The sequence below is a fragment of the Schistocerca nitens genome, chromosome 3 (assembly GCF_023898315.1).
Source record: "Schistocerca nitens isolate TAMUIC-IGC-003100 chromosome 3, iqSchNite1.1, whole genome shotgun sequence".
Classification (NCBI taxonomy): domain Eukaryota; kingdom Metazoa; phylum Arthropoda; class Insecta; order Orthoptera; family Acrididae; genus Schistocerca; species Schistocerca nitens.
In genome coordinates this window covers 567,084,510-567,098,707 of record NC_064616.1, presented here as the reverse complement: position 1 = coordinate 567,098,707, position 14,198 = coordinate 567,084,510, and the positions used below count along the sequence as shown (strand labels likewise).

At 45.0% G+C, this 14,198-nt stretch overlaps 2 protein-coding genes across 3 annotated transcripts in view; one reads left to right on the top strand and one right to left on the bottom strand.

The window, feature by feature from the left end:
* The window catches only part of LOC126249659 (sodium- and chloride-dependent GABA transporter 1), a 409,464-nt gene that overhangs the window by 26,619 nt on the left and 368,647 nt on the right, over positions 1-14,198 (top strand). The window lies entirely within an intron of this gene.
* The window catches only part of LOC126249338 (uncharacterized), a 90,891-nt gene that overhangs the window by 74,455 nt on the left and 2,238 nt on the right, over positions 1-14,198 (bottom strand). The window contains exon 2 of the mRNA XM_049950993.1: positions 11,938-12,147. Coding sequence (XP_049806950.1) covers positions 11,938-12,147 — 210 coding nt within the window. The remainder of the gene's footprint in view (positions 1-11,937; positions 12,148-14,198) is intronic.

Here is a 14,198-nt window from a genome sequence, read left to right as displayed (position 1 = left end):
GCATGTTTGGGACTGGATGAAGCGTCGTCTCACGCGGTCGGCACGTCCAGCACGAACGCTGGTCCAACTGAGGCGCCAGGTGGAAATGGCATGGCAAGCCGTTCCACAGGACTACATCCAGCATCTCTACGATCGTCTCCATGGGAGAATAGCAGCCTGCATTGCTGCGAAAGGTGGATATACACTGTACTAGTGCCGACATTGTGCATGCTCTGTTGCCTGTGTCTATGTGCCTGTGGTTCTGTCAGTGTGATCATGTGATGTATCTGACCCCAGGAATGTGTCAATAAAGTTTCCCCTTCCTGGGACAATGAATTCACGGTGTTCTTATTTCAATTTCCAGGAGTGTATATGGTGTACAGTTCGTCGTTGCACCTCCTCCCACATATTCCTCTTTTACAGTTGGAGCCAACGGTTCTTCGGAGTAACATTCGCTCTCTTCATGTTAATGAACACGTGTCCGAGGCATATGTAAACACTGGTCTTATGAAGGAAGCAAAGCAAAGCTGTGGGTTCTGACCCAGATGGACCAATAGTGACCGGTCGACCGTCGTGTCATCCTCCGCCAATGGTGTCATCGGGATTCAGCAAATGAGCGAATGAGGTCGGCACGCCGCTCAGCCCGTCGTTGTCAGCCGTCTTGACATTGGAACCACTATTTCTCAATCAAGCAGCTCCTCAACTGGCCCCAATATGCTGAGTGCAGCCCGTTCCAATACTCCCACTAAGGAAAAGTTATTCGTAGATTCGGGAATCGAACCCAGATCCCCCACATTGCAGCCACACACGCTGACCATTGAGCTATGGAGACGGACATTGATCTTTTAAGTGCTTTATAAAACGTTAATTTGGTGGTACTGGTAAGAGCCTTGAGGAAACCGTTTCTTAAATGCAAAAGAGGTTCTGTTAGCTGATATCAATCTCTGTTTTGTATCATAATATGTGTCAGTTGGGTAGGTGACTGTCGATCCTAGGTATTTAAACGGACCAACTATATACATAAAATCAGTTCGGTTATTTTTATAACGACCTAAATATTGTTGAAGACATTGTTTTCGAACAAGTAGCACAAAGCCATCTCAAATACAATTTTCGTTTAAATGTACCGACTCTCGGCTGATATTGCGCCTTCGACTGCCGATTGTGTTATACCACATTGTGAATTCTCTCGATATTTTCACATTCTGTTGCAGTTTATGAGACGCCCTTAATAAACTGAAGGAAAAGAAATCGCAACACCAAGACGGAGTTGTACGACATAAACGAAAGTTGGCAGACATATTTTCTACATCTGATAGATTATGTCTACTGAAATTTCGCGCCAGTCGCACAAGAGCGGCGCTAGTAGCACCAGAAGGAAGATGCAGATCTGGTTTGCTTTAATAACACGCTGTAACCGCCGTGAGCGTTAGTTCAAATGGTTCAAATGGCTCTGAGCACTATGGGACTCAACTGCTGAGGTCATAAGTCCCCTAGAACTTAGAACTACTTAAACCTAACTAACCTAAGGACAACACACACATCCATGCCCGAGGCAGGATTCGAACCTGCGACCGTGGCGGTCGCGCGGTTCCAGACTGTAGCGCCAGAACCGCTCGGCCACCAGCGACCGGCTGAGCGTTAGTTATCTTTGAGATTGGAAGTGGTGAGTTAATTTTAGTCAAGAATGCCTTCAAGGCGACAAAGACGCGTTTATCAACACCTCACTGAATGTGAAAGAGGTCATGTAATAAGGCTACGAGGAGCTGGATATTTGTTCTGCGATACTGCAGAAAGACTTGGCAGAAATGTAGGGACTGTACATGATTGCAGTCAACGCTGCTCATGAGAACGTACGGTCGCAATAAGACTGGGCTCCGGACGGCCACGTGGCACTACAGAGAGTGAAGACCATTCTGTTCGGTCTATGATTCTGGTGCATCGTACTGCATCTGCAAAAGCAGTTTGAGCAGCAGTTGGCGACACAATGAACTGTTACAAATGGTTCAAATGGCTCTGAGCGCTATGGGACTTAACTGCTGAGGTCATCAGTCCCCTAGAACTTAGAACTACTTAAACCTAACTAACCTAAGGACATCACACACATCCAAGCCCGAGGCAGGATTCGAACCTGCGACCGTAGCGGTCGCGCGGCTCCAGACGAACTGTTACAAATCGGTTACTTCGAGGACAGCTCCGAGGCAGATACCCTGTAGCGTGCATTCCGCTGAACCAAAAACAACGTCGTTTGCGACTTCAGTGGTGCAAATCAAGAGCTGACTGAAGGGCAGGGTGGAGGTCTGTTGTGTTTTCTAATGAAAACTGGTTCTGCCTCGGTGCCAGTGACGGCTGTGCGTTGGTTAGTATGAGGCCAGCTGAGGGCTTGCAGCCAACCTGTCTGCGTGGTAGACACACTGGACCTACACCTGAAGTTATGGTCTGGGATGCGATTTCGTATGACAGCAGGAACACTCTCTTGGTTATTCCACGCATCCTGACTGCAAATCTGTACATCAGTCTGATGATTCGATCTGTTGTGGTGCCATTCATGAACAGCATTCGAGGGGATGTTTTGCAATAGCGTAACGCTCGCCCACATACCGCTGTTGTAGCCCAACACACTGTACATAGTGTCCACATGTCGCCTTGGCCTCCTCGATCACCAGATCTGTCTCCATTTGAGCACACGTGCTACATCATCGGACGACAACTCAGGCGTCATCCACAAACGGCATTAACTGACCCTGTATTTACCGACCAAGTGCAACAGGCATGGAACTCCACCCGCAAACTGACATCCGGCACCTGTATGTTTACATATTTCTGGCGGTTACTCCGATTAGTAATGTACCGCATTTACATTTGCAATAGCTTATCTCGCGCTTACATTAACCTTTGATTTTGCGATGTTAACAATGAAATATTTTTCCTAGACAAATATATTCACGCAATTTCATTACTCTACTCTAATAAATTTTTGGTGTTGTTATTTTTCGAGTCAGTGTATCTATTACCTTGAAAGAATTTTATCAACTTCTAAAGAAGGCGAAAAGCTATAAATAGGCCGCCATTTCAAGACTATTGAAAAAGAAAAAGCCTTTACTAACATTGTCTTCAATTACAGTTTACCCAGTTGAACTGAACATAGCTGTTACTACTACTTTGCAACATATATAAAAAAACCTCTTTTTTCATGTTTTCCATCGTTCTTTAATAGCTTCTATATTCTTGGAGGTGTGGTCCATCAGTTCAACCAAATAAAAGACTGTTTGTTTTGTACTATACGCGTTTCGCTTCTTTTTATTTGTGATGCATCTTGAATGCCATATAACAGATGTTTGTTTTCTGTATATACGAGGCCTGTTCAGAAAGTAAGCTCCGATTGATTGCCAAATTGAAACCACAGTGAACATCAGAAATGTTTTACTTGTAACAATTAGCTACACCTTTCAGCTACTTCTCTACGTAGTCGCCGTTCTGACTTAGACTTTTGTCATAGCGTTGTACCAACTTTTCAATAGCCTCATCATAGAAGGCAGCCGCCAGTGCTTTCCGCCAATTCTCCACGTTGGCCTACACCTCGTTGTCTGTGTCAAAATGTTGTCTTCAAAGACAGCGGTTCATGTGACCAGAGATGAAACTCAGGGGGAGACAATTGCGGACTGTATTGTGGGTAATCTCACATTTCCATTTGAAAACGATGCAGGAGCATCTTCATTGCCCCTGCAGAATGCGGCTGAGAATTGTCTTGAAGAAGAAACAGCACGACAGTTATGTAATGTTAGCTGCATAGCTTCAGGCGAAATTTCTCACCAGGCCCTCGTACTTGGCGGCAGACACTATTTTCTAGACATCTTTACGCACTCACTGCGAGCTCAGAAATGAGAAGAGCGACGTGATGCTAACTGGGGTTATACTAGAGACACTACCCAACACATCCGTGCAAAGCTTTATCGGATTTTCATAGTCGTTTCCATTTCGCGACCGATCGGAGCTTACTTTCTGAACGCCCCTCGTAATAATTGTGTTGCATAATAATTACATATATGTTACTAAATTACACTTTTTGTTGTTCCTTTGTCGTTGGGTGAGGAACAACTTTTTGCAGAGCAAGTTTTGTAATGTTGAATTATAAGGAGCGATCGAAAAGTTTCCGTCTGAAGGCGTTCCTGCAGCTATATGCAACGAAGCGCGACTCCGAAGCTGGTATGTAAGCACCGACATGTATGTAAGGGATTGGTGTAGCATTCCTGTGTTTTCGACGTGCGTGGGGTAAATGCAGATACGTCAACCATAGCGACGTTATTACCAAACGCACCCAAACAAGAGCCACGCTTGGCTGCCGAAGGTCCAACACCGGTAGACATCCACCGGGGAATGAATAACGTGCATGGGGCAGCATGTTTGTTGAAAACTACCGTTGTGGAATGAAAATTGCGACAAGGCGTGCTGCTGCTTCACGATCACGCACGTTCCCATACCGCAAATGTCGTAACGCAAAACTTCGCCAACTCAGGTGGGAGACATTCGAGAACCAGCTCCGTAATCCTGATCTCTTCCCAATTGATTATTACGCCTTCGGTCCCTTAAAGAAGGACATGAACGGTCGACGGTTCCATCGGACGAGGATGTTCAGCAGGCAGTTACGGAGAAGGACAACGTGTTTTACCCAACGGGTATCTTCGACCTGGTGCGTCGGTGGGATGATTGCCTCAACGCTCACGGCCATTTTAACTGATTGGCATACCGATTCTTGACTGTATAGCCTTAGAACTGAAACGTTTTGATTGTCCCTTATTCTATTTTATTTTACTTACGAACTGTGCTCTTATTAATTCATTTGTGTCGTCATGGAATTTTGCGTAGATAGTCTCCGTACACCAGATTGCCCGATTTTCGAAGTTTTTCGAACACATTTCAATTAAGCGCTTCACTTTTCCTGTTCACTGTGTGTTGGTTGTGTGTGTGTCTCCCGTATGTAGTGATGTAGTATAGCCAAATGTCGCTCTGTTGTTTTCTTTTTTTATGTCTGTATGTAGTATGATATTCGTTTGTTTATAACTCTTTTTTATGCAGCCCAACGAAGTTAAACTGGAGGGAGTCACATATGGATTAGTAAGATCACAAATCGTAAGCAGAACCAAACAGTAATTTAACCTAGCAACACTCGTGCAACAAAACGTTGTTTCTTGCCTAAAAACAAGGGAATAACAAAAAAAATGAAACGAAGCGGCAAACATGTAATTAATATTTAACGCAATGTGTCTGTGTCTCTGTCTCTCTGTCTCTCTCTCTCTTTCTCTAGTCGTTTAGTCTATTCCGACTGTTCGTGACCCCATGAATTAAAGCACGCCAATTTTTTTATTTTTTTCTGTCATGCACTATCTCCCGCGGACTTTCCCTGTTGGAATCCATTACTCCTGTGATTCCATAGATCCATCTCATCCTTTTTCGCCCTATTCTTCTTGTGCCTCCGATCTTACCCACGACTTAAGCCTTTTCCAGCGAATCATGTCCTCTTATAATGTGCCCAAAGTAGGATAGTTTTCCTTTCAGTATAAGATCACCCAAGGAGCAATCTGCTTTTATTTGCTATAATACTGACCTATTCGTTCTCTTTGCTGTCCATGGGACTCCAAGGAATTTCCTCCACCATCTCAATTCATATGAGTATTCTACGCCGTTCATTTTTTTCTTATAGGCTTGGTCTTGCATCCGTACATGACAACTGGCTAGACCATAGTCCTTACTATTGGGACATTTGTTGTTAAGTTTATGTCTCTATCCGTGAATATATTGTTAAGGTTGAACGGTGCCTTTCTAACATGTAACAAGCGTATCTTGATTTCGTGGCTGCAGTCACCATCAGCAGAAATCTGGGAGCCGAGATAACTAAACTACACTCCTGGAAATGGAAAAAAAGAGCACATTGACACCGGTGTGTCAGACCCACCATACTTGCTCCGGACACTGCGAGAGGGCTGTACAAGCAATGATCACACGCACGGCACAGCGGACACACCAGGAACCGCGGTGTTGGCCGTCGAATGGCGCTAGCTGCGCAGCATTTGTGCACCGCCGCCGTCAGTGTCAGCCAGTTTGCCGTGGCATACGGAGCTCCATCGCAGTCTTTAACACTGGTAGCATGCCGCGACAGCGTGGACGTGAACCGTATGTGCAGTTGACGGACTTTGAGCGAGGGCGTATAGTGGGCATGCGGGAGGCCGGGTGGACGTACCGCCGAATTGCTCAACACGTGGGGCGTGAGGTCTCCACAGTACATCGATGTTGTCACCAGTGGTCGGCGGAAGGTGCACGTGCCCGTCGACCTGGGACCGGACCGCAGCGACGCACGGATGCACGCCAAGACCGTAGGATCCTACGCAGTGCCGTAGGGGACCGCACCGCCACTTCCCAGCAAATTAGGGACACTGTTGCTCCTGGGGTATCGGCGAGGACCATTCGCAACCGTCTCCATGAAGCTGGGCTACGGTCCCACACACCGTTAGGCCGTCTTCCGCTCACGCCCCAACATCGTGCAGCCCGCCTCCAGTGGTGTCGCGACAGGCGTGAATGGAGGGACGAATGGAGACGTGTCGTCTTCAGCGATGAGAGTCGCTTCTGCCTTGGTGCCAATGATGGTCGTATGCGTGTTTGGCGCCGTGCAGGTGAGCGCCACAATCAGGACTGCATACGACCGAGGCACACAGGGCCAACACCCGGCATCATGGTGTGGGGAGCGATCTCCTACATTGGCCGTACACCACTGGTGATCGTCGAGGGGACACTGAATAGTGCACAGTACATCCAAACCGTCATCGAACCCATCGTTCTACCATTCCTAGACCGGCAAGGGAACTTGCTGTTCCAACAGGACAATGCACGTCCGCATGTATCCCGTGCCACCCAACGTGCTCTAGAAGGTGTAAGTCAACTACCCTGTCCAGCAAGATCTCCGGATCTGTCCCCCATTGAGCATGTTTGGGACTGGATGAAGCGTCGTCTCACGCGGTCTGCACGTCCAGCACGAACGCTGGTCCAACTGAGGCGCCAGGTGGAAATGGCATGGCAAGCCGTTCCACAGGACTACATCCAGCATCTCTACGATCGTCTCCATGGGAGAATAGCAGCCTGCATTGCTGCGAAAGGTGGATATACACTGTACTAGTGCCGACATTGTGCATGCTCTGTTGCCTGTGTCTATGTGCCTGTGGTTCTGTCAGTGTGATCATGTGATGTATCTGACCCCAGGAATGTGTCAATAAAGTTTCCCCTTCCTGGGACAATGAATTCACGGTGTTCTTATTTCAATTTCCAGGAGTGTATATAGAAATTACCCCCATTGATTCTCCTCCTATATTCCATGAAGTGATAGGTGTAGTTGCCATAATTTTCGTTTTCTTGACATTCAGCATTACATCAGCCTTTGCACTTTCTTCTTTCACCTTCAGTAAGAGGATCCTTTACGCTTCTTCACTCCCTGCCATCAGTGTGGTACCGACTGCATAGCCAGTGTTATTTATATTAATCCTAGCTCTTTTAATTCCGGTTTCTTCTACATCCAACCCTACATTCCTCATAATGTACTCAGCACACAGATTGAATAAATAAGCTGACTATATGCTGCCTTGCCCCTCTCCTTTCTCAATCTTGATACATTTCGTTGTTCTATATAGGTTTCTCACTGTGGCTTCTTGGTTAGTGTATAAATTCCGTATGACGTAAATGAGGTGATTTGGTACTCCCACGTTTTTAAGTACGCCCCATAATTTACAGTGGCCGTTACAGTGTAAAGCTTCAGCATAATCAGTAACGCAAAGACACACATGTTTCTGGAATTCTCTTGCCTTCTCCGTAATCCATCGGAAGTTGGAAGTTTGATGTCTGGTCTCTCCTACTTTACGAAATCCAGCTTGTTGTTAAGGTAGCCCTTGGTCTGCCTACGAGGTGTGATCAAAAAGTAACAGGAATCTTTATTTATTCATCAACATCAGCTTTGTCTCCTTCAAAGTAGTCCCTGTCATACATTACACAATTACGCCAGTGCTTTTTTTCTATATTGGAAGCATTTCTGGAACTAAGTTATAGTGTTCAGCTCCTTCAGCGATTCCATTTTCATCTCTTCAACGGTGACAAAACGACATCCTTTCGTGATTCTTTTCAGCCTCTGGAACAGAAAGAAATCGCAGGGGCGTGTTTCCGACGAATACGGTGTCTGAGGCAACATAACAGTTTTGTTTTTTGCCAAAAAATCACGAACATCCATCGAGATGTGAGCGAGTGCATTATCATGATGCAATTTCTGCGAGGGGTTTTGATACAATTCTGATCATTTTCTTGGGATTGCTTCACGCAAACGGTGCATAACTTCCAAGTAGTATTCCTTATCGACCGTACGACCGTAAGGCAGGAACTCGTGATGCACTATCCCATTGTTATCGAAGAAAACAGTGAAAAAACCTCCACATGTGCTCGAAGTTGCCGGGTCTTGGTTCGTCAAGCAGTTTGCATTGGAACGAATGGTCCTCGGTTTCGACGTCCCGTATACCAATGTTTCGTCACCTGTTATACCCTTTTACAAGTTTTTGATCGTTGTAGACTTCATTCAGCAATTCCTGAACGAAGTCTACTCGACGTCGTTTTGGTTCAAATGGCTCTGAGCACTATGGGACTTAACATCTGTGGTCATCAGTCCCCTAGAACTTAGAACTACTTAAACCTAACTAACCTAAGGACATCACACACATCCATGCCCGAGGCAGGATTCGAACCTGCGGCCGTAGCAGTCCCGCTGTTCCGGACTGAGCGCCTAGAATCGCGAGACCACCGCGGCCGGCAAAATGGTTCAAATGGCTCTGAGCACTATGGGACTTAACTGCTAAGGTCATCAGTCCCCTAGAACTTAGAACTACTTAAACCTAACTAACCTAAGGACATCACACACATCCATGCCCGAGGCAGGATTCGAACCTGCGACCGTAGCGGTCGCGCGGTTCCAGACTGTAGCGCCTTTAACCGCTTGGCCACTCCGGCCGGCGACGTCGTTTTTGGTCGAAATTCAACATTTTCGTATCAAACTTTTATGCTACACATTTCATGTCGAAAACATCCGAAAAAGTTGCGTTTTATAAGCCAAAGGACATGCCGACATCATCAGCAACCTCTCTCAAGGTGTTTCGGCGATTTTCCACAACCATTGTCGTCAGTAATTGATGTGCTAGGGCGTCCATGACGGTCGGCGTCTTCAACGTCTTCTCGATCCTCTTTGAAATGTTTATACCACTCGTAAACTCTTGCCTTACTCATTGTATATTCAGAAAAAGCCACAGTCAACATTTCGAACGCGCTGCTGCACTTTATCACTTTTTGCAAGCAAAAGTTAATGCAAATCTTTGATCCATCTTTTTCGAAACTAAAAATTCGCTGAGCACTCGAAAACACGTGCAACGTTTTAGACGGTCGACTATAAGCTAAATTTTCAAATCAGCTGAAGATGGAAACACACATCAGGAACATGCGTAACAACAAGATAAAAAAAATTGAAAGTTGTGTTTATAAAGCCCACGAAATTAAAAAATTCCCCATACTTCTTGATCACACCTCGTACTGGACTGAGTCTACTGTTTTAAGTTTTTAAACATGACTTCTGTAGCATGTGAGATACGTGCGATTGTTCGGTACACAAAACAAACTTGTGTTAGAGGCCACTGAAGATGCTTCATAGATAAAAAGAAGCGAAACGTGTATGTCATTTCATTTAGCTGCGTAGACGGACCATATCTCCAAGAATACTTAATTGATATCAATCCCCTGTTCCTGCCGGCCGGAATGGCCGAGCGGTTCTAAGCGCTTCAGCCTGGAACCGTGCGACTGCTACGGTCGCAAGTTCGAATCGTGCCTCGGGCATGGGTGTGTGTGACGTTCTAAGTTCTAGGGGTCTGATGACCTCAGATGTTAAGTCCCATAGTGCTCAGAGCCAGAGCCCTGTTCCTGCCAGACTGATAAGTTTTTTTAAAATAAAGAACAACCGGTTTCAGTCACAATCCCTAGGGGCTCATCTTCAGGTGCTTTGACAGACCACATCGAGTATTTTCCCCGATCTATATTATTTCTGGTGCTGGTAAGCTTATTTATACAGTATATTACAACGCGGGAACATTGTGAATATAGGTCTATAAAACTAATACAAATCGAAAGATATCTTACTGTTTTTAGTGGTGGATACATGATTTTGAAGTACAGTATGAGCAAACATGTATACGTATATATAAATACTTTTCATTCCACAGCACGGAACAGCTGTCCTGAATATTAGGCAAAACAATAACTTTCCACACACGTTAGAAAGAACACGTTGATGCCTTTAGAATTAATCACATTGACAAACCCACAATAGCTAAACAGCATGTAGCTTATCAGACACAGAGTAAGGGGCATCCACAACTGCCTAGCTGTACTCCACACAGAAAAACATGGCAAAAACTTGATCTGCTAGAACAATTAGAAATAATGTTACACAAAAAAATCTTCTAAAAACGAACGAACAGAGTTCAGCAGCCACAGCTTTTTCGAAAATTTTAAAAGTTTATTTTTTCCTAAAGAAACAAAAAATGGTTCAAATGGCCCTAAGCACTATGGGACTTAACATCTGAGTTCATCAGTCCCCTAGACTTAGAACTACTTAAACCTCAGAACATGAAATACATCCACGCCCGAGGCAGGATTCGAACAAGCGACCGTAGCAGCAGCGCGGTTCCGGACTGAAGCGCCTAGAACCGCTCTACCACAGCGGCTGGCGACACAAATATTTAGTAGTGCAAGCATTTCATAACATAATTCACATTTGACATATTCACAAATATTTGATTTGTAAGTAATATCCTGTATAAGTGATAGTACAATGACCCTGTATCTCTTTTGCAATAATAACACCTGTGTATTTGTGGAAATGCAGCGACTTTACATTTGAAATTCGTTAACTTGCTTTTACTTGCATTTACAAAATGGGTCAAATGGCTCTGAGCACTATGGGACTTAACATCTGGGGTCATCAGTCCCCTAGAATTTAGAACTACTTAAACCTAACTAACCTAAGGACATCACACACATCCATGCCCGCGGCAGGATTCGAACCTGCGGCCGTAGCGGACGCGCTGTTCCAGACTGTAGCGCCTAGAACCACTCGGCCACACCGGCCGGCACTCGCATTTACGGAATGTGGTATAGAATGAAAAGTGTTCTAGGCGCTACAGTCTCGAACCGCGCGACCGCTACGGTCGCAGGTTCGAATCCTGCCTCGGGCATGGTTGTATGTGATGTCCTTAGGTTAGTTAGGTTTAAGTAGTTCTAAGTTCTAGGGGACTGATGACCTCAGAAGTTAAGTCCCATAGTGCTCAGAGCCATTTGAACCATTTGAAAAGTGTTTCTATGTACATAAGCATATTTACTCATACTGTGCTTCAAAATCATGCGTCCACCACTGGAAACAGTAAGTTATTTTTCGATTTGTATTAGTTTTGTAAACTTATATTCCCAATGTACCTGTAATCTTACCAGGATCATAATTAAGCTAAATCCGGAAAGATAATTGATGTAGACTGTCAAAGCACCTGAAAGTAAGCCCCCGGGTTCCAAATACATCGTGTATTGAAATAAAATCACTATTCTAAGTGAAGGCGGATGTTCTTCATTATACGGAAGTAACACAGTCACAGAAGAAACACCGACGGCAATGGATAAAATTGAGTGATAAGTTTTTCCTTTGCTCTTGTAGTATTAATTATAGTATAATAGTAACCGAGACAACCGGAAGAGTCCAAAGCGTGCGTACAGCTTCCAAAATAAGGCATCTGATTTGCGTTGACGGAAGGCAGCGCAATTTGTGAGTTGTAGGCGCGGTATCGTTTTGGGCGTGGAACGCGTGGGCGGTGTAGGTGGCGGTGGCGCGGGCGGACGCGCCTTGTTATCGGCCCCCGGCGCCCAATCACGGCCCCCGCGCCGCGCCGCGCCGCGCCAGCCGCCGGGCCGCGCCGCCGCGTCCAGAGACCGATCCGGCGCCGCCTTCCGCTCCCCACATCCTAAACGCGCCCTCTGCCGGCTACATTCGTCCCACGTGTCACACACCGACAGGAGGCGTAACCGACTGTGACAAAATCCTGGGGCTGGTCTCTGCATTAATACAAAATTCTGGGTGTACACATACGTACGGGTGTATACATACGTCGAGCATTCGTGAAAGAAATGGTGTATCGAGGATACTTCCGGTAATATTACAAACATAGAATTTCGTCCGAGGGTGTATATTTACTAGCAAGCACTAGAAATCATGTATATATTTTTTTCGGGCTTACTTTTTAGCAAACTTACTGAAATGACAGGCACGATGTTGGCACACTGTACATGAAAAAATTCCGTACTCGTTCTTTCACCGTTTCGTCTTGTGCATGACGGAGATTGTTCTTCTTTCGAATCACACTAGACATAGTTCACCCTACGAGACCCTCTCTTATCGCGTCTCTCAAGGGAAGCATGCATGCAGCGGGTATAAGAGGTACTACTATCGATAGTGTTACGACACAGTCAGTGGTACCCCTTACAACGTGTTAATTTTAAGTTGGCCGATCCACTCGCTCCTGATTCGGTACAGGTCAGAGGGCTTCGGCTAGTAGCTATTTGCTTTCGCCTGCAGCCAATATTAGCTAGCTTACACTACTGACTGAGGTAGTCATTGATGTCTGCTGTGTTACTTTGTTAAGCTTCACTGTAATTCGAACAGTTTCCTTTCTTTGCAATAAGTGTTCGTAATTGCTGCGGTTAGGATCTTTATTAAACATTTCAGTGCGTAAGACGATTTCAGCTTCGTGTACGAACAACATTAAGCGGTTTTTACTCCTGTGCCTCACTTCCGCTTCCGGGAAAGCGTGAAGCGCAGTTTATGGTGCCAGTACTGCAGTGGTCGCGTTCGTTTCATTCCCAGCTTTCTCCGAAATAACGTCAAAACGACGTGGCACTCGCTGCGACTACGAAACTCGCAGTCTGACCAGGAAACCGGGAGTGATACCAGCTCTTCCGCGGTGTGAGTGGACCCCCGGAAATCGACACATATTTACAGAAAAAACAGTTAAATATTTTTCACGAGGGAGAATATGAATATCATAATGTAAGCTGTCCTCTTAGGTGCCCGCCTAGCTTAACTCTAAGAAACTGCGACGTATTACGAAGAAAGCGCCAAATATTTGTGACAAGCAAGAACACAAATGCCATTGCTTGTCGTTTCAATCGCAGAAGCTTCTTCTTTTGTCTCTTAATCAGTCACAAAATCGAACAAACTCATTTCCGAGGGGGCACACTCTTATATGTAAATAATATAGAGTGTTTCAGAACAACATTAATAGGAAGTTCTGGGAGTCTGTAAGAAATGCGAAGATAAAACAAAGAAAATTAACATGTACTGGTACACCGACCTATTATCCCATAACTGCATGCCTCTACTCAATGGTTAATTTTTAAAATGTTAGGTGCCGGACATACTTCTTCAACTGTACACCCTCACCCCTCCCCTTCCAAGCCATAAAAACCACAAGTTTCCGTTTCTGAAAGCTTGTAATACAACTAATAACGAGAAATCATTTCTTTTTGCAAAATACGGTTCTGAATGGCTCTCTCTGAGTACTATGGGACTTAAGGGGCTCCGGAACGCCCTATACTTGCAATGTTAAAATAACGCTTATAAATTACATCTGCCCGCATCTCGTGGTCGTGCGGTAGCGTTCTCGCTTCCCACGCTCGGGTTCCCGGGTTCGATTCCCGGCGGGGTCAGGGATTTTCTCTGCCTCGTGATGGCTGGGTGTTGTGTGCTGTCCTTAGGTTAGTTAGGTTTAAGTAGTTCTAAGTTCTAGGGGACTTATGACCACAGCAGTTGAGTCCCATAGTGCTCAGAGCCATTTGAACCATAAATTACATCTTTCCTCACAAAGTATTTGAGGTAGGAAGTTGAACTTTTTACAGATTATTTATTGGAATATGGGCTACAACTTAACACAAGGATTTTACAAAATTTTAGTTCAGTTATTAAAGATGATTTTTTTTTCAATTGTAATGAAAATTCACAACATTTTTTTGCAATTTTTTATTTATATATTCAAAAATATACAGCTTTTTGGAAAAAAAGCTGTGTTAAATTATGCAGAAGGTACTGTGTAACATTTACTGAAAGTTTG